The 21527-nt window shown below is 42.2% G+C and overlaps 1 protein-coding gene across 2 annotated transcripts in view; it reads left to right on the plus strand.

Annotated features, from left to right (window-relative positions):
* The window catches only part of brip1 (BRCA1 interacting helicase 1), a 37639-nt gene extending 19104 nt beyond the window's left edge, over positions 1 to 18535 (plus strand). Inside the window, exons 15-20 of one of the 2 annotated variants that reach the window (XM_071471781.1) lie at positions 6022 to 6181; positions 6449 to 6570; positions 14971 to 15083; positions 15175 to 15257; positions 15454 to 15756; positions 17175 to 18535. In XM_071471781.1, coding sequence (XP_071327882.1) covers positions 6022 to 6181; positions 6449 to 6570; positions 14971 to 15083; positions 15175 to 15257; positions 15454 to 15756; positions 17175 to 17947 — 1554 coding nt within the window. In that variant the 3' untranslated portion in view covers positions 17948 to 18535. The remainder of the gene's footprint in view (positions 1 to 6021; positions 6182 to 6448; positions 6571 to 14970; positions 15084 to 15174; positions 15258 to 15453; positions 15757 to 17174) is intronic. The other variant, XM_071471782.1, reaches the window with a different exon arrangement.
* The last annotated feature ends 2992 nt before the right edge of the window (positions 18536 to 21527 follow it).

The raw sequence follows: 21527 nt of genomic DNA on the forward strand, positions 1-21527 counted from the left end.
CGTGTCTCTAACGTCTGACATATCTTATTCCTCTGTACCACAGAGCTCCAGTGTTGTCCAGGAACAGATCATTGTTGCACTGAGTGACACATTCCTTCATTACCTGAACACACACACACACAGTCGTATATTTTGACTCTATCTATTTACTCCTGAGTAACAAGATGTTTTAGGAAATTACTTTTTTATTGCCTTTTTAAAAAAATGAAACTATGCATTTTTCAAGATTTACATCTTCAGTCGGAACAAATCGATTACCTATTTCAATTTTTTTCAAATGTTATTATTTTATTATTCAGTCTTGTTTTACAGTTTCAGTTTAGTTCAGTTTATGTCTTTTCATGTGTTGGACTTGGTGGATGTAAATTCTTTGTTGTAACGCACCTTGTTCTGCATTTATTGTATGAAAGGTGCTTTACACATAAAGGTTGTTATTATAAAATGCGGTTGGGACTGAGAGCCACAGAGACCCAGGGCTCAGACAGTACTGACAGACAGTTTTGGTCTTCTTCATTCGATTTTTTGACAATAAGAAAAATATGGAGTATTTCCAGTCTTATTATTAGAAGATCTTTACAAAAGTTTGTCTTTGTTAAAAGATATTGACCACCAGTATTTTAAGACCAATACTAACATTAATACTCTTTATTTTCAATGCATTAGATTGACATTTTTGTTAATCTGACCGTTATCACAGTTACACAACTGACAGTGAAAGAGTGACAGTTTTAATTCAACAATAAATCTGCATAATCTGAAATCATTTCATATATATGTATAGGGACTGTTTTTATTGAATTAATAGTAATGTTCACTTTATATTCAGCTCAGTTTAGAAAAATTCATATATTTTTTTAAGAGAAGTAAATGAGGTCATATCAGTGGTTGTCTTCCTCTCTGGGCACTGGGCAGTGTTCTCGCCACATTGCGTTGTCACCACCAGTATGGCGGGGATGTGTAGAGCAGAACATGAGGGCGGAGTGGCAGGCCAGAGGTGGCAGGTGGCTTCTTGCCACCAGTCTTGGCGTGATGGTTGCTGTGATATTTTGGGACTGAATAATTTAAACCGCAACAACACGTCTCCCCTCGCCACCGCGAAATGTGGCTCCTGGCTCCATGTTTCATTAATGCCGTCGCCTCCAAACCCTTTCCATAATTCAGCAGGCACTAGAGGAGCTGCAATGTGTCGCCACACAGCTCACTGACACCAGGGACACAGGGAAGAGGAGAGAGAGAGAGGCCGGATGCAGAGGAGGTGAAAGATGGGAAGATAGTAAGTGGGTGGAAGAAAGGGAAAGTGTAAAAGTGCAAGAAAGACTACAGTTCACTGCCTCTCTCTGGTTGTTTCACCACCCTGTCCCAATTGGCCCAGAGATCTGGCCCACTTTACCATGTTGCCAGCAGAGGCTCAGCATTGTACCTACCATGCCTAGAAAGGACAATAAATTATTCACACTTTGTTGTGCCCTCTGATGTGCTAAACACTGCTCGTTCCCATTAATATTGCCTTGTAACTGTGCCTCTGTAAGATCTCTTGTTAAAGACCAATAGTGGTGAGAATAAATAGATTCACTTTTAATTAACAACTTTGTTGTAAAGACAAACAGAACGATATCTTCAGAGACACACCGGACTAATGTAAAGCTTAAAGAAAAGCCTGAGTGTTAGTGTAACGTTCATCCGTCTCAGACAAGTAAAGATTATTGTGCTGTGGTTCAGTTTTACTACAAAATACAGTGGCCCTAAAGGTAGATAAAATGTATACTTTTTTAATGTACATAATTGTTGCTTTATTACAAAGTTGTGCAAGTTGTAAACTGTCTTTTGTTAAAATAATATAAAATACGCACATTTTCATAATGCTGTGGAATGTAATTTATAGAGTGCAGAAGCTGCCATACTTGTTTTTATGGTGTTTCTCAGAGTAGGCCATAAATATTTGCTATCTGCTTTTTTCATATTTTTGTGGTGTTTTGTCATGAAATTATAATAAGAGGTGTGTAGTTGTGTCTATAGATTGACATTTTATAGCACAGCTCAGTCTGCCAGCTAACACCCGGTCTCTATCAGATGTTGCCCCTAAATTATTCATGCTTGTGCTTGTGTCTGTAATTTTTATGTCTGTAATTTGTTGAGCGTCTAACACTCACATGGTTGAAAGCTTTTGCTGAAGGTGCTAAAGATCCATTTGATTGCACAGTACAACGCTCCGCTACACACTTACATCCACACATTTTCATTTATCACACCAGTGTTGTGATGTACATAGAACCATAGAACCAGAGCTGAAAAAAGTAGCACCTTGTATGTAATGGAAATCACCAACCACCAAATTTACTATAAATACTAAACCACATATAAATGCTTATTATGTTCAGTATATTCACTTTGTGTTCCTGTATCAGATTAGATTATGTTGTTAGTGTACCTAATACAAATAATACACTTTTAATTTAAAGAAGAGACCAGTGTCTCTAGAGTCAAACCCTTCTCAGACATAGTGACAGTAATTCATCTCTGGTTGATGGTGTCAGTCGACCTGAGCCTGCAGCCTTTTCACTTTCAGTGTAATATGTATGGGTGTAAAATGATTTGAACCAGCTTCTATACTGCGTACCTCTCCTGTAGGAGATGGGTGTTCATGTTTATTTGATATGAGAGTTTGTTTTGGCCAGTGACATGAAACATGAAAGAAAGGAATGTGACGAGCAAATGATCATCACGGAATGAACACATACTAATTCAGCGTTGTAGTAGTAGATGTAGAGTCATCTCTCATGTACCACTTCAATCAAACTTTGTGTTTAGTGGACTACAGCAGTTTCAACCTGTTTCCAGAGACAAGAAACTGCTTCTCTCGTGAGCCCAGAAGCATCAGAACTGGACTATTGAGGAGTGGAAAGAAGTCGCCTGGTAGAATGAAATGAGAATATTTTTAGATCGTAAACTATTTTTGAGACTCTTTAGTTTATGGTGGCAGAGTTTGTATGCACATCTGAGCTTTGAAGCTGTGTTGTTGGGAACAACAGCTCTTTCTGTGGTCTCCTGAGGCAAACTGGTGAAAGATCAGACTAAGATTGTTTCAAAGGCCCCTTTAGAACTGCATCTGTGGTAAACAGCAACCTTGACTAGATCAGGGAACTGGGGCCTACCTGGGGTCTCTAGATGTGGTGATGGAGAGAGCTCCACTGAGTACACCATATTCTGCATGACCTGATGTGATGTGGAGCCTCAACCTGCCAGATCTGAACCCAAGTGATGCTTTGTAATTCTATGTCTGTGCTAGTCATGGACTGTCCATAACAACATAGCACCTTAAGCTGAAACACAACAATGTAGTTGTATCATCAGATCTGTAGCCTTATGTCTTGGACACCTGGGTGGATCAAGGGTCAGACCTTGCATTAGTGGTGACTGAAGAGGCTGTTGCTGTAAGGACTTGGTAAACCCCAACATGCAGCAAGGGTGGACTGGGAATGCCTTGCAGAGTCCTGTCTCGCAAGTTCTCCGGCTCCTCTCCTGCAGGAATTTTGCCTGCATCCCAGGCAGACAGCCGACAGTAGATACTGACATCAAGAGTGGATATCTGACAATGTTTACATTGTAAGACCTGCCTCCTAAGGATGTCCATGGTCTTTTGCTGTTAGTCATCACACCTTCCTGGAAAATTATAGTCCCATCTCTGGGATCAGAAAAATTTTCACAAATACCCTTTTTAATGGGCATTAAAAATCTGATGTTGTTAAGAGGTTTTCCTTTGTGACTGCATTTGTCGTACTTCTCCAGTCCTTCATTTTAAAAGTCACTGCCTGTTAAGTAATGGTAAATATACATGTGGTAAAGTTCCCTGCCAATCAAAAGTAAAAACATGAGACCTCTAGTACTGTCAATCAAGGTTCCTCAGATAAAATTATGCTGCAAGACACGACCCGTGATTATGTTTTTAGTGACTCTGTTTCATTGGTTTTATCTGTGAGACCATTTTCTCCTCTGTACTCTTCTCCTTGAGGAATCGGCTCCTTTCCAAGTGCAGCCTGGCAGATAATGGCTGTTTTGTTTAGTGGTAGATCTGCCTTAAGTACATAACGTGAATTATTCATCTCCTGCTCAAGATTGCACTGAAAAGCAATTGCAGGACAAACAGTTTGCTGAATTCAAGGGGGTCCTTGTCGATGTAATACTGCATATTTAGCAAATGTGCTATGTTTTATTGATGCTAACGTCCTGGCCTCACTTGCTTTAGGAGGCACCAACCTGATTAAATCTTTTCCATGCTTCATTTCACCGCTATGGTGCCATCACACTGGCATGAAGAAACTATCAACACTCTCTTACTGTCTCATTTCCTTGTCTGACTTTGTTGTTTTCTTCTGTGCTTCAAATAACCTGCAGAATAGACTTCTGTTCAGCATTGAATGGTGTTTTGAGTAACTCTTGAGATGGCTGTTCATGCAGGTAAACTTACTAACGAAGACAAGATATCAGTGAATATTCCCTGTCTTCCTGCCATTTATAGCCCCATATGCATCTGGCTCAGACTTTACAGCTTGACACTATTACCCTGTTGAGAAGTTTTCTGTTGACTACAAGAAGAACTTCTACTTGACCCTTCTAACACATTTCCAAGCCAGTGAAGCTGCTCTTTGATTTTGAGGCCATGCTTGTTCAAGGATGTAATCTGCACAGCACAGACATGAGTTGGGGTATGTCAAAAGGAGGGCTTTTAGATCAATGTGCCTCCCCTGAGAGCTGCTGACTTTTTGTACTAACAATAGCACAGCAACAGTGATTTTATTACAGAGGGGGTTTGAACACATCAGCTTTCTAAGTTCAAGTAAAGAAAAGAAATCCATGCCTTTTGAGGACACAGGAGGACACAGAAACATGATTGTCTAAATGCTTCTTGTTCTTTGTTGCAAGCTTTTTCTTTCAGACTGTCTGTAATGTGCTACAGTGCCACATCTTACAGTTACCTACTTGATGTGTGTAAGTGTAACGTGCGAGGATGTACGGTCCCGACCGTAAGGTCATTGCGGTCAGTGACTGCCTGAAATCTTTGACCCATAGCAAACGTTTTGTATCTTCCCTGGTGATGCTCTCCCAGGCCTTCACTGCAGCCACCCTCAGATCCTTCTTGTTGTGAGCCGTCTCTGCTCTCACTCTGGTCTTCGGCAAGTGAAATGCAGTTCAATTGAGTTTAGACCAGGTGACTGACTCATCCAGTCAAGAGTATTCCACCTCCTCACCCCGAAAAGCTCTTTGGCCGTATGTTTATGGACGATGTCCTGCTGAATCAGGAAATGTCGCCAAATGAGTTTGATGGCTTGATGCATTTGGCTGAATCTGAGCTCAAGAAGTGCTTCTGTATACCTTTGCATTCATCCTGTTGCTTCCATCAGCAGTGAAATCATAAATAAATGCCACGGTGCCAGTTCCATTGGCAGCCCGAGCCATAACAGAACCAGCACCATCTTTGACAGATGAGATGCTGGTGTTCAGTCATGACTTGCTCCTTTTTTTTCTTTGACACTTTCCCCTCTCAATCATTCTGTAGAGGTTGATTTTTGTTCCAGAGCTCTGTTGGTTTATTTTGTATGGCTTTGGGAACTGAAACCTGACCTTTATGTCTTTGGGTCTTACCAAGATATTTCACTCAAAACCACAAATGTCAACCTCAAGGCAGCAAAATTTTGTTTGTTAGAGATGTTTTATTGGATAACAGTATAAACTTTGGTGGCACTGGATGAAAAGTCAGGGGATCACCAAAGTGAGTAGAATTTATCTTCTGAGTGATAGCTGCTTGGTAGCTGTACCAAACGTCATGGCAATCCGTCTAATAGCCGTTCTGGCATGTCACTAAAAAACAGATGAAAAGTGAGGTGATGACCAAAGTCAGTCATTTCACGGTAATCTCTCCAGGTCTGTCTGATCAATTTACCAATTTATACTTTTTTAACAAAAGTTTCAAAAGTCAGGCAAACATCTGTACTTACAACACGATACCTCTTATGATTTGTCAAGATGCTGGACAAGCTGCGGGATCGATGGGTCAACACTGGTCTCTGGGAGAAGCTAGAACAGCAGAAAACTGTGATCACAGAGCCCCGCGGTGGTGGAAAGAGGGATTTTGATGAACTGCTTCAGACTTACTACGATGCCATCAAATACGGCAAGGAAACAGGTACGTAAACATCATGACACTGACTTTCAGACCAACTTCTGGTTTTGCATTGTCACTTTGTTTGCTTGGTGACTTGATGACTGTGAATTAGTGCTGAGGTGCATTAATTTGAACAATGAATTGATTTGTAGCAAGAAATGGAAGTGTTGCTACTGCATCTGAACTTAATTTGTCATTTGTACAACTGCATCAAAGCTGATATGATCTAGTTGAGAGGTCTGCTGTAAATCACTTGTCATTTACTGTGTTGTGATCCCTTATTTATAGATGGTGCATTGCTGATTGCTGTATGCAGAGGTAAAGTGAGTGAAGGACTAGACTTCACAGATGATAACGCCAGGGCAGTGGTCACCATTGGAATTCCCTTCCCAAACATCAAAGACCTCCAGGTAAACAGAATAAACAGTCAAGTACACAACTGTTAACATTAGAAACTGGAACATTTGCTTCTTGGCTGTAAGGAAACAGTATGACTTGGCAGAAAAAGATCATTATTACTTGTGTAATTTCATAGGATGTTATTTCTTACTTCATGAACTGAGAGATACTGACAGGAAATAAAAACAAATGGACGTTGCAATTGCATGGTATGTGCCTTAACCAATAGGCTACCAGTATACCAGTAGGGCACCAGTGTGCCAGGTAACCAGTCTGTTATCACTGTCAAGTATTCAGAAGGACATGAAATCTGTCTGAGTGTTGCTGAGAGGTCTATATGTATTTTTTTGTTTAATAAACTATGAAATATGAAACACAGAACAGATAAAGTACAAATACACACATTCTTGCAGGGAGTTAAGGGAGAAGATCAATATCATTCTTATTCCTGTTCATTCAATATTAAGATACAGCCAGGAAACAGCTACCTTAGCATAATGACTTGGATTAAGGAAAACAATGAATCTTTGTCTGTTAAAGGGTTAAAAAGAACATGTTGGACCTCTAAAGCTCACTATTTAACATGCTGTTTGTTATTTGTTTCATCTGCACAAACACCAAGTGCAAAACGGTGAGTGTGTGGTTTAATGGAATGAACATTGTTAAATTGTTCCATCTACTGGTAGCCTGCTTGTGAGGTGTTTGGGCAACATTTGTAATTTGTAGCTTCTACCGATAGTTTGCATGTGAGGCGTTTAGGGAACATCTGTAAATCATCTTGGTCATAGAAGATTTAGTCTTTAACAATACATTCACAAATGCATCAGCAGAAGTTGGTAAAGAAATCACAGTGTGTCCTGTTAGCAGATGAAAGCTGTTGCCAGTAAAATTATTTCATGACTTTGGTTAAGCTGTTGTCTGTAAAATGTCCATTACTTTATTGATTTTGGCCAAGTTCCAACATTTTGGAAACCATGAAGAAAAATAATATAACTCACAGACATAGACACGCACACGCGCAAACCCACACCAAATAAGAGCATCCCTTTTTGGTGATCCGTGAAAAAAAATCCCAAAGCAATGTTGCTGCGTCTGCTCCGTCCTTAGCAGATAAAGTTGACCTTTAAGTTTGAGTCCCCGTCCCCCCTCTCCCACCTCTCTTCCCCTTTACTCCTCCACATCCTCCTGTCAGAGCACGATGAAGCTTTCACTAACCTGTTCTGTCAGTGTCAGTGTAGCCAAAGCTGTCAGTTTCACCTCTGTCAGCTTTCAGGGCATTGCTTCCTCTGTTTTATCAGATTTCTTTTTTTAATTTTCTATTTTGTGTGAGCACTACTGTTTAGGTACAGGTGGATGGTCTAAAGCTCGCTGCAAAGAAGGTCTTATTAGAGTTCCTACCATTTACAGTTTGACCACAAGAGACAAAAGAGCCCAGCTCTTTTATTAAAAGCCAACAAACAGGATCATGAAACTGATGTTTTGGTGTAACCCTGCTGCATCAGGCTTGTAAAAGGTGTCTGGTCCAGAGTAAAATATCAGATGAATGGATAGAGCAGAACAACAGGGGGAGGAATGAGGAAGCCTAGTTAGGGCCAAGGTGGAGCTGACCAAGCATGGAGAGACTGTGCATTTGTAATGACGTCTTCTGTGCTCCATATCAAGGGCCTTTGTTGATTTGCTTTGAGACCATCTCCTGCCACATCTTGTCATAACTGTGACTGCTATAGGATCGGGGGGGGCACGTTGATGGAGGTGAAGGTGACACTTTAACTTATGCCTGAAACCTGGACCCACTGGAGGCTAAATCAACGATATTAACCCTGAATGTCCTGATTTATTTTCACCTAAAACACATAAACATAATCATCAAATTGCATGAAATTTCTAAATAGAACTCTCTAGAAATCTTTTACCAAGTCTTTTAATACAGTGGAAATTTCTACAGCTATGATTTTAATTATTTTTTGTATAAAACTGCATCAGCCAACACATGACTGAGACCCACATGTTTATCATCGACTGTGAAAATGGTTCCTGCTGGTACAGTGGAAGAAAACTATGGGGAACAAGGGAGTAAAAACGGATAATAAATATTATAGATTAAAGATGGACTAAGTGATTTTGGAGAAAGACTGTTGATATTTGAGCTCAACAGCAAAGCAAATACAACCCCCTCCCTTCAGTGCTCATTCAGAAGCTTCGCCCCAAACTGCATGGTCACGTATTGTCAAGTCAGAATCCAAATGTCTAAAAACAACCAGACCCACAGTGTGATGTATATTTAGTTTCCTTTAATTTTCCAACCAAGAGAAATATGACGGTAACGGTCCATTTCATTCGGCCCCGTCAGTGGCGTCATATCTGCTTTGTGTACAATTTTACAATAATCTTTCTACATCAGATGTCGTCGGACGTCTGGATCCGAAGTTATCCGAGAAACAAACTCACAGCCATTCTGAGACTTCCTGTGTCCAGCAAACAGCATCAGAGAAAAACTGATTCTTAGGGTGAAACTACTTTATTCATTGTTGTTACAGGATTTATGCTTCCCACAGGAACTTGTATTTGATTTGATGTGTCTGGAGTTCATGTTGTTGTGTTCAGCCAATTCAGACCATGTTTGTCTGAGATTCTAGTCTCCTTCTTTCTTCATCTCTTCATTGCATCTTAATCCTCAGCTTTTCTCGTTCCCTCTTTTTCCTGCTCTCCAGTTGTCCTCTCTTCCTCTCCTTAGCTCCTCTTTCAGTGGCAGGGGCAGTCTCGACCGCCAAGAAGCCCCGGGGGCCTGTAAAGTTCTTAGAGCCAACCCCATTACACCACTGAGAGAATGGGGACACTGATACTAATGACTGTCAAGGCCATGCAGCCAGTCCTTCCAGCATGTCAAACTAGCACAGATGCTGCTGCTGCAGCACTGTGTCAGAGCTATAAGGGTGTTCAAGGACACGTGTGCACACACACACACACACACTCACACTCACACTCAAGTCAGCTACTTGACTCACATGTAATAGACTCTGTACACAGTATCCTCACTGGTGCAGTGCATGAATTTCAGCAGAGTAATGTCCCAAATCAAACACCATCGCTGTGCACTCACCGGAAATAACAATCGCATGTGACCATGATTGTCGGCCACCTGCCGTCTGCTCTGCTCACTCCACTTCAACATTAATGTCACTCTCCTCTGTTTGCCCCCTGTCTCATGGACATTGGGCTGCTATCTGCGCTTTTTCACAAGTTTGAAAATACGTTGGTGGCGTTGAGGGTGGAACGTGTCCACCGTTTTACACTCAGTTTCTGGACGGTTTGCAGTGAACCATCCGGATACTTACAGCGCACTGCATGTTGCCAGACTTGATAACTGTGTGAACACAGTTATAGTAGTATAGGTATACTAGTTTGAGTGTGGAAGTAAATGAGACAAAGGGCAGAATACAGAACCTTAACATACCTTTGTGTGAGTCTATGGAAAATGTTTTGACTGGTATTTGGCACCAAAGGCTCTGGTGTCATTTTTAAAAAGCTTTCACAGGAGTTACTATTACAGGGTTTCCCCCGTGACACAGGTTAGGAAACTGATGGCAGAGGTCAACCTGTTTGTGCTGCTCTACTTCACGGGGCAGCGTTTCCTCACAGAGGTGCAGCTCTTTGCTGCTTTTCCTCCTGACTTGTAAAAACTCTGTTGCTGACGTCATGTCACGCTGAGCTGAATCAAACAGATCCTGGCGCATCTAATGACCAGTCTGGTGACGATACAATGGTCTTTAGATTCAATATTTGATCTTTGCTGCTCTTTTCCCTGTGTAATGTAATATTTCATCAGAGTGCAGTTGTTTCCTCTGACTTCAGTGGGGTTATAATCCACACCAGAAAACCCTGCATCACAGTTTTTTTTAACACCAGTGGATGTGTTGCTTGTTTGGGTTTATTTCTCTTTAAACACGTTATCACCTGCATTAATGTTTTGTATTAACACCTGGTCATATTTACACCATATGCTAATGGTTCCATTAGTGCTCATACGTGACATGTTCTTACATTTTCATGTCCATGCAGTTGTGCTAACGTGTTCACATTCTCCTAACACGGCACAGATGGACCCAGACATATTATCTCATTGGTGCCCCACTGTGAGGATAAGAGGTGTAAACCCAGCTTCTCTTGGTTTAAACTACCCCAGCACTCTAGATACCTGCGTGGCCTGCATTCCCAGACATGCATAACTCTTAACCGCCGCAGCCTAAGCACATAGCATCGCATTTTACTGGCCTGTTGTGTTATTGTGACCAAGATCAAAGTTTGAACTTGAAAAGTCCTCTGCAGTGAAAGCCCTGCCAAAGGTGGTATTACGTTTACGTTGAGTTTTTCCAATAGCATGTTTTACAGTGAGCAGTCATGCCCTGCGTGAGTGAGTCAAACGATAAGTGGCTTTAACAAGCAATAAAAAGACACTTACAACTGATAAGGCATCTCTCTCAGTTTAATGAAGGGCTTAGCCAGCCTCATGCTGCTGCTCTTTATTAAAGACAACCATGAGCATTTTAATTCTAAGGTCCGTGAGCATGTAAAGGGGATTTTGGAGGAATGCTGAGGAGTTCATGAAGATTACCAAGCAGACGGGATGATGGATGCTCCAGGCAGACTCAAGACACTGTACACATCATCAGCCGCTGATAATAGCTGATCACCACAGCTTCAGAAAAACATCTTCGTCAACGTTCTTCTTTGCTGGTGCTTGTTCAGGCCTTTGTTTACCCTTTAACAAAATGTGGACATTTTCAGGCAGTGTTTTATCCTGGCTGTGTGTTGTTAGATATTTATGCCTCTGTGCCGGCGACAGACGGGGCTGGAGGCGTTGTGTTTTCAGGTTGTCCATCCGTCCGCCCCGTTCTCCTGAACATGATATGTCAGTAACGTCTTGAGGGAATTTCTTCAAATTTGGCAAAAACATTCATTTGGAATTGAGGATGAACTGATTAGATTTTGGTGGTCAAAGGTCAAAGATCAAGGTCAGCATGACCTCACAAAACACTTTTCAGCCACTACTCAACACATCACACAGCAATTATAACAAAATTTCACACAAATGGTTATTTTCATTCATATGACTCTGGATAAACAGGGATGTGATCTGAAACTAGTGGCGGAGGGATACAACCACGAGGCCGTGATTCTAGTTTCATTATAAATGTTGCCAAAACACGAGCAGCCGTACAAAAAAAACCTGGCAAAAATTGGATAAAGCCAGAAACTATCGGCTCAAATAATAAGACTGAATTTAATAATAATAATAATCTTTATTCATAGAGCAATGGTGGACGCTGGACTTGGATGGATTATAGGTGAGACCGCTGTCTGAGGCCTAAACAAGGCTGATCCACAGCTTAGTCCAGAGGAGTTTTAATACTGTTTATTAAACAACCACAGGTGCTGTTGTACCTGAACGTAACGGTCAACAGAAAAATATCTGAACCAAACTCAGCCTCTTTGTCTGAGTCCTGCCGCACAAATGAAGAGAGGACCAAAATAAAGATGTGCAGCCTGAACAAATAATCAACAACAGCAACTATTAAAGAGGACGTATGACTCTGAGTCTAGCCTTCATGTGAGCTGATCCTTGACCATGTTGGAAAGGAGTGTGATAGTCTGATGCCCTTGTGAGTGTGTACGAACACACACACACACACACACACACACACACACACACACACACACGGACACTGTTTTCAAGATGAGCCACTCAGCTGTCACCTCAGCCCCATGTGACAGATGAGGCGCTCAGCAATCTCAGTGACAGACACAAGATGTCCCGGACTGCCAGGGGCGTGCACACTGACACTGATGCACACACACACACACACACACACACAGCCTGCGTAAAATGTAGCTCAAACAGATTCGCTCAGCTGCGAATCATGCCTACTGGTCAAATATATGTTTTTAGGGATGAACAGGTAGCTGTGGAGGACGAGGCCAAAGCAGGCGAGTGATCTCTTGACATTTTAACTAATCCCTTCGAGCTTGTGGTTTCTTGCACATTTGCGAGATTTGCTAGCAGCCAGAATTGGCTTTTTCACATATGCAACCTGTCATGTTAGATTGGACGGTGACATGGTGCAGACCGGGGATGTGACGGCTCAAACGCTGAAATGGACTGTGATTGCATTTAGCTGACACCACTGACTTAAGGCTACTGGCCTTTCTGTTCCAGCTGTGGGTCTAGAAGTGGATTCTTTAACTGCTCTGGTGTCTCATACATTGGCAAACATCTCACCATGGATCCAGCAACATTTACAAGACTTGCTGTGACATGGCTATATGAGGAGTGATTTTAAATCTGCTGACAGGCCCAGGCCTGCGTTATACAAACCGTGGGCCTCCCCCGGTGTCGGTGCTGAGCTTTTCCTCGGTGGCAGGTGTTGCTCGGTTGTTTGCCCGCTGCCTGGGTGAGGTGTGATTAGTCATAGTCCAACTTTGGGGCGACATTTAGGTTTTCCTGTGACTCTGCTTGTTTGTTTACGTACACAAGTCCAGACAGGCCACAGCAGCATTGCGTGATGCGCGTGAGGGAACAGGCTGTACCTGCCACGGCCCCCGTGTTTGGTGGCTCAGGGCAAACACACGGTACCTGTCAAAAGCAGTTAGAGCCCCGTTCAGCAGCCTGCTCTGCATGGCATTCCGTCAGACGCCAGCTGAACTTTTCACTTGTCAATTCTGAAAGGTTAGCGCTAAAATCAGCGATGACAGATGCAAATGGATGGATGCTTTCCTGGCATTTTTGTGCAGGGATGCTTCATGTCGCATAGACCACCTGGTCTGCCCCCCGCCTACCTCCACTCTACTCTGTCATGGCCTCTCTTTAGCCCCTTTGTTCCCCTTTCAGAACACATCTAGGTCTTACCTTACCACTCCAGGCCCTCAGTAGTATTTGTTTGGGGTTTGGTATGCCCTAGATCCCCCACCCACTTGGTGTGCCCCTTCATATCCCATATTAATCCAATTAGTTCTCTATGCACGAAACTCTCTCTCTTGTGATGCCACACAGCGATGGCAGGTTTTCAGTGTATTATGTGATACAGCAGCTTTGTAGTCAGTAACTTTTTTTTTTAGGCGTTTTGCCTTTATTAGAGGAGAGAGCAAGAACGGTGGACAGGAAGTTGCGACTGTATTCAGACCAGGAGCCTGGTTCTCCGAGTTTGCAGCATCCAAGCTGCAGTTTGTAACATGAGAGACAAAGCCTGTAGCTGCGAACCACTCATACACATGGAGGAGCCGCTTCTGACGAAAATGTATCTGCGTTTATCAGGAAAGACAATTCCCTACCACCACTCCACCATGACAGTTTGTAATCATTCATTTAAAGCTGATAGTAGAGACAGTCTGGGAACTGAAGGTTTCTGCTGGAGCCAAAGCAGGGAAGTACTGATTTCAGGTGTGTGTCTTAATCACTGGGCTGCAAGGACATTTTAATTCCTCGGTTTTATTTTCATTTTTATTGATCCAGACTTTTATATTACTTCATATTTGTGTGTATTTTTAGGGATTTAATCCTGTGCTCAGCCTGGGATCTTACAGAAGAAACATCTGACAAAGACTGATGATGGAAAACATTTGTAACTGCTGCTCTCACCATTTCAGTCCTGAACTAGATAGGTGAATAAAAAACAGATGGATGGACATTTTACTTGTGTATTTTTAAACTAATGGAGCTCAGTGCTCTAAGAGTAGAACAGGAGGCAAAGAGTTTCTGTCTTGAAAAACTGAAGCAGATGATTCACTGGAGCAGTTTAATGATCAGGTTTCAACACGTGTTGCATCTTCTTCAGTCTGAAGTTTATCATCAAAAATACGTTTGGTGCAGGAAAGAGCTGAAACAATTTATTGATTAATCTGTCAATCAAAAGAAAATTCTTTGTCAACTATTTTGATAATTTTTCTAATAATTTAAGTCATTTATGAAGCATACATATCAGACAGTCTCAGCATCTCCAACATTAGGATTTCCTGCTGTTCTCTGTTTAATGTTGTTGTAAATCAAATGTCTTTGGGCTTGTGATGGGCATCTGTCAATATGTTTGAGTTTTATAGACTAAATAAGTAATGAATTCAGTGAAAATATAATCAGACATTAAATTGATAATAACAATTTGCACTACCTCTACCTGCGCAAACAGATTCACTCTACTTTAAGTTAATTTTATTTTGTTCTTTACCTTTTGTGCTTTTGTTTGTTTTTTTGTTTTTATATTTGGATGATTCCTCAGGAAAAATAAAGCATCTGTCTGTATCTGGTGCAGACTCATCTTTTAGATGTAAAATGTCTGAGAGAACCTTTTTGACTTTTTTTATTTTATTTGTTATTGATACATAAGTAATATGTTCTTTCAACGTTTGCTCTGTGGTTTCAGGTCGAGCTGAAGATGAAATACAACGACCAGCACTGTAAGTCCAGAGGTCTCCTGTCGGGCCATCGCTGGTACGAGATCCAGGCCTACAGAGCTCTGAACCAGGCGCTGGGGAGGTGAGTCTGTCCTCTGCAGCTTCCACAGCATTAATGAAGATTTACTTCTGTGCTCTCACTTTATACTGAAACCTTCAAACCTCTTTTGCAGGTGTATCCGCCACAGGAACGACTGGGGGGCTCTGATTCTGGTGGATGACCGTTACAGGAACAATCCTAACAAGTACATCACAGGTACTGAGTGTGAACAGCCTCTCAGCCTGAACACTAGATGGCAATAGTTATCCATTATAAGAACAGCAGCAGTGTCTGTCTCTGATGTCTCTGTGTGTGTGTGTGTGTGTGTGTGTGTGTGTGTGTGTGTGTGTGTGTGTGTGTGTGTGTGTGTGTGTGTGTGTGTGTGTGTGTGTGTGTGTGTGTGTGACCTCAGGTCTGTCGAAATGGGTTCGCCAGCTCGTCCAGCATCATGACACCTTTGGCAACGCCATGCAGTCTCTGGTGGCATTCTCTCAGGTGCAGCAGAAAGCGGAGGCGGCTGCTGCAGGCAGCCAGACCCCCCGCTCCACAGCCTCCTCCTCCAACGGTCACTCCACAGTAACTGTGGAGGGACAGGGTCTGACCAAGGCCTCGACACCTCATGTCAGACTGCCTGAACCCCAGCAGGGCATGAGCCCCCCCACCTTCCAACCATCTTCTCATACACAGATGAAAACTGAACAAAGTGGAAAAGCAGGTGAGATAAATTGAAGCGGTGAAAAAAAGAGTTTCAGTGCTGGAAGGTTGATCTCCCCAGAAACTAGAGGTGTTCGGACTTAAAAAAAAACAGGTTTACAGTACTGACCCTGTGTGGATGTGATGTTATTGCTGTCATTGGTTAAAATATGAAGAGACACATGAAGGAGTCTCTTTTATTATCTAATGTGACTCAGTCATAAAAAATAAAACTAGGAATAAAAAACAATTAAGCACCAAAGTTTTAATTAAAGTCTTACATACTGAACATGCTGCTGTTTCACTGCTGGGACCTTCAGTGTAACATGCTGCCAAATCACTGATATTTTACTGACAGGTAATGTTACAGTATTCACCTGACTTTTAGGCAGAATCTGAGGCGTTTCTGACTCTGGTGTCTGTATCTCGGCCAGAAACTGTGATTTCATCTTTTGGTTCTGTGAAACTCGTCCTGCTCCCTCTGTTGAAGCCCAGCGATCAATAAGAGAAAGGTCCTTAACCTTGTGAACACACCAAATCTCAGATCTTATTTGTACAATATATTTGTAAATATTTGTACCAAAAAAACCTATAATATCTACACAGTAGGTTCCAAAGGTCTGAGTGGTCCCAGAGTTTGTGAGTGTATGAGTGTGTATCACTCATATATGAACTACTTTATTATGTCAATTATAGTCTGTTTTTGTTCTAGTTAATAATAACAATATGTTGTTGCTCTATAAAAAAACTGAACCACTGATAAATGCACAGAAACATTTTAGCCATTAGCCCGACTCTGCCTCCACGACTGGGACCTCGTCTAACTCCTTTTTTTTTTTTAAATAATGAATTAGGACATTTTAAACAGAGCCGCTCTGAAGAGATGGCGGTCAGAAGGTGCGTGTTGTCTTTGTGCTGAAGGATGCGCGAGCATGACATCACCACGAGAAGATGACGTGTTTGCACATTGTCTTGGTGAGCGCCCATTGTTTGCAAGGGTCACGACAAGGTTGAGCTGTTTGCTCAGTTGAATTCGGTGTGGTGGATAAGTGTGGTAGAGGGGCAGGAGCCCCCCCCCCCAGAGTTGGGGGTCGGAGCCATGGGATCAGTTGAGTGGCTTGCCTCATTACTGTAAGGTCTTTTGCATGCCTGAGTGGCGTTGGAGCGAGCTGATGAGCAGATGTTGGACTGTTGCTTTTAATTAAATCCCCTTGACCTTTGTTCGGGTTATATTGAGCGTAAGGCCACATTTATCTGTTTCTTTATAAAACAGCCTCGGCGGTCATGGAGCTGTGTAAACCGGCCTCATTTCTGTGTGAGTCCTAACAGGTTTACTCTGGTGTCTTTGTCAGTTTGTTTGTCAGAGTTTAAGGTTTCAAAGTTTTCTCTGTGAAGTGATTTTTAATGTCAGAAACACTGACTCTTGTTTCCTTGATGCAGAACGGTTGAAGAACGGTTCCGCAGCAGAACCGCTCTCACATCCACAGAGAACAGCTCGGCCTCTGTACCACATCTTCACCTCCAGCCCCGTCAGCAGCAGCTTCAAGAAGGCCGTGTTTAAAGAAAAGGCCCCCAGTAATCCCAGACAGCACCCTGAAGCTGAGAGCCAGCACATCTCGTCCCCACAGAAGAACGCTGAGGTTTCCTGGCTCCAACACGGAGCTGCAGACACATCCAGTGAAATCACAGCGGAGCCACACAACTCGGCTCCAGGGCCGTCAGCGGTAACGACCCCTCCCAGCTGTGAAAGTGAAGCACCATCAGCAGAGAATCCAGACGAAGACGACGCAGAGGAGGACCAGACTGTCTTTTATACTCCAGAACTTTTCGAGGGTGAAGGAGATGAAGGAGACGAAGGAGATGAAGGAGACAAAGGAGACAAAGGAGCTGAAGGAGACGAAGGAGACAAAGGAGAAGCAAGAGAGGCAGGTCGCCCTCAGACGGAGACAAAGTCAGAGTCCCCTCCCAGGGTGGTGTTAGACCTGCTGTCAGAAGAACTCTTTGCCTCTGAACAGGCTCAGGGACAAACCTCTGCAGTTTCAGTCAGAGAGGAGAGCGCTGCGCTGTCAGAGGGACTTGAAGAAGAAATCACAGGACGGAGGCCAGGTGAGGAGGGAGAGCAGGTGGTTCAGGTGAGGAGGAGGACGGACAACAGGCTCCGCAGGCTGTCCAGGTCCAGGCAGAAACCTCCCTCCACTCCAGCAGGTAACTAACCACCTGGACGACATGATGAACTGAGCAGAATGTCTGACGTGTAAAATATGGTGCCACATGTTTCCCACCACACGAGTATAAAAGTGTTTCTATAAACAAAACTGTGCAAAGTTAAAGGTCTTTTCTCATCTGTGTCCAAAACTCTGTCACAGTTCATCTCATAGATCAGGTGTGTTACACCTGCCTCAGGCAACTGGCCCACACACACACACACACACCACACACACACACACACACACACACACACACACATACACACACACACTGCCGTCCCCCAACTCATTGAATAAGCTTCTCATGTGGAGTGACACTACGTTACATTAAGGTCATTAAGGTCCGTACTCAGCGTATCAACACATTAACACAACGTTACTGAGGATCCAGGGCGGAGTCATTACAATACAAAACCAACTTCATTGAGTTCATCATCATCATCATCATCATCATCATCATCATCATCAGACACTGATGTAATTTTGTTATAATTATGTGCAGTAAACTGAGCTGGGATGATTTTGTGGACACACACTACACACTACAAGAATCCATGTAAATTCTGTTCTAATTAAATTTTAGACTTTCATTGATGTTTTTTTTTTCTTGCAGTGATTTTCTTTCTCACTCACACTCACATGTTTCTTTACGGCCTAGAAGAGAAGAAAAATTTAAATCTTTCACCACATTGTGAAAATAATCAAAATCTTACTAAAGAAAAATAAAAGTAGTGAAATATAAACAACAAAATCTGCTTAAAGTATCAAAAGTAAAATAAGATAAGATAAAGATGGTTCTTTATTAGGTACAGTACAAAAAACAATCAATACTTAAAAAAATATGAAGAACTAATAATAATAATATAATATGTCCAATTAGGTCATAAATATAACAACAACAGCAGCTGGTGTGTTAATTATTGCACATGGAGAGTTATCAGCTCTTTATACAGACTCATGATATATTATTAGTTTAATATTGAACCTTTTGCATCTAAGAGGTAATTTGACAGAAATTTGATGCTAATTTAAACCAATTTATTCACTGTTTAATTAAAAAATCATCAGCATCTGTTTTACCTTCTTCTTCTACCCACAGCTACAGTCAAATAAACAGCGATGTTAAAACTTCAATCAGTAATCAGTGCATCCAGTGAAGTATCAATACCTCACATTCTGCTCATGTTTCCCTCACAGCTCGAAAGTCTCATCCACATTTTCTGCACAATAAAGACAGAATATCACAAAGAACTGAGACAGATATTGAAGTGTTACAGATTTTATTTATATCAGGTCTAATATAACAGTATGTATCTGACCTCCTCTGACCTCTGACCCAAAATCAGATGTGAGGGGAAAACATGGAAGAACCCTCAGGAGGAGCGACAGAGGAGGGATCGTTCTTCCAGGTCAAACAGGAAATAGATAATAGAGCAGTGTGAACAATCAGGGTGACAACATGATGGATTATAAATATTTCTGAAGACTGAACCTGGACCAGGACCTGAGCCACACGACCTCCTCTCCAACATGAAGACCAGGACAGAGGCTAAACCCAGAACATCTTTCACACATCAGGGAGAGACAGGCGAGGAGGAGGCTGGGAGTCCCGGAGGATGAAGATCCAGAAACATCTGGAATGAGGCACCAACGGCTGAGAGAGAGAGAGAGACTGACAGACAAACAACAAACAGAGACTGAACTGTACTGTAGACAGTCCGACTGATGTGACTGCACTGAAACTAATCCTGTGATGTTTGTTGAAACTGCTCAACTTCATGCTGAAAGGTGTTTCTAATATTTTGTCCACCACATTCATATCAATGAGAGTAAAATTAATGAATCAGCTCCCAACAGCAGCACAGACAACACAACCTTCCTCTTCATAAAACAACCTTGATGAAGGTTGAAGGATTTATTACAGGGCAGTAAATATCCACATAGAACAGTCAGGTTTTCTCTTGACTCTTTAAATACATAAAGTGAAGTTTACACTCATTTACAGAATATTTTCCATCCTTGGATTTTAATCCTCTGACATTAATCTTGACCTCTCGAGGGAAAACGGATGATTTGTGAGCCGTGTGTGTGCAGCACAGTCCGAACATGTAATCAGCAGTTTAATGGGCAGATGTGGTTGTTAGAGTGTAAGGAGCTGAGGTGATTTAATCAAGCCGATGCTAAATGCAGAATCATCAAACAGAGACAGAGAAATGAGATTAAACGTGATTACGCTGACGTGATTCGTCTCATTACAGAGGAAACTTCACCAGTGTGTGATTTGCGCAGACAAGCAGCGGAGACAAGTGTTCCTTTAAAGCCTTTCTCTGCTCATCAGCCGCCTCCCCAGGACCCGCGTATATGTAATCATGCATGACTACTCGTTAACATCATCAAAACACAGCGAGGAGAGGCCCGAGAACGTGTGTTAGAAGCACTTAATAAGGAGCTGACGTTACTGAAAGCCTCAGTAATGGCGGGGGGGGGGGGTCAGATTAGTGACAGCAGAGGACACAAATGATTTTTCATATTTCCTGGCAAGTGGGATCTTGAGTCTCCTATCAGATGCGGGGGGGGGGGGGGACTGAAGACTGAAAGTCAGAGGGTGTAGAGGAAACAGATCCCGAAATTAAAATAAACTTTTGTCACTTTTGTGATGCAAAAAAGTAATAAAGGAACTTTTTTCACAAAATTCACATTTCAGCAGAAAAGATTGAACATTTTGTGGCTCCGGGCTGAAATTTATTCTTCATGGCCTTTTTCTACAAGTCTGGATATTGAAGGAAGTTTTGAAGCAGCCAGAAATATTTCAATCTGAAATTTAAAAAGCTATAAATAACATTAGCAAACAAAAAACACAAGATAATTAATAACAGATTAATAAAAGAATAGATTAATAAAATACAGTTTACAACATAGATACAGTAAAAGAAAGTGACTAATGACTAAAAACCATATTTAATTAAAAGCTGGTTGAAGAGGAACATGTGAGGTTCTTTATCTCCAGGTGTGTGTGTGTGTGTGTGTGTGTGTGTGTGTGTGTGTGTGTGTGTGTGTGTGTGTGTGTGTGTGTGTGTGTGTGTGTGTGTGTTGTTCTAATGTTGTTAACCACAACCACAACACCAAAAACACAACAAATCAAATTTGCATCAAAGTTAGAGAACAGGAAGTGAGTGTAACGATGTTTCCTTCCTGGACCGCCATCGTCAGTGAGTCACTTCCTGCCAAGAGTCACATCATGTTAGTGAGAAGCATTTTACAACATTGAGACGTGTGTGTGTGTGTGTGTGTGAAGATGTGTCCTTAAATAAAAAGTCAGTTTGCTCAGTGATGGAGACTCAGGGTGTCGTCACGGTGGCGACTGAACAGTTTTCTTCTGTTGTTTGTCACATGCTGTGGCAGGAGGCGCGTTTCAATCAATACCCACTCGTCTCCTCCATAATCTGACGCACGGTGGTAACAGAGCAGAGTATCACCGCTTCCAGTGGAGCCTCATCGATCTGTAAATCCTTAAGCTGCTTTCTGAACCGTTTGTTTCACAGACAGGAGAAGCCTCTTCCTCCTCCTCCTCCTCCTCCTCCTGCGA

The sequence above is a fragment of the Trachinotus anak genome, unplaced genomic scaffold, assembly GCF_046630095.1.
Source record: "Trachinotus anak isolate AG129_WGS33_773 ecotype Australia unplaced genomic scaffold, CSIRO_AGI_Tana_v1 ptg000034l, whole genome shotgun sequence".
NCBI lineage: Eukaryota > Metazoa > Chordata > Actinopteri > Carangiformes > Carangidae > Trachinotus > Trachinotus anak.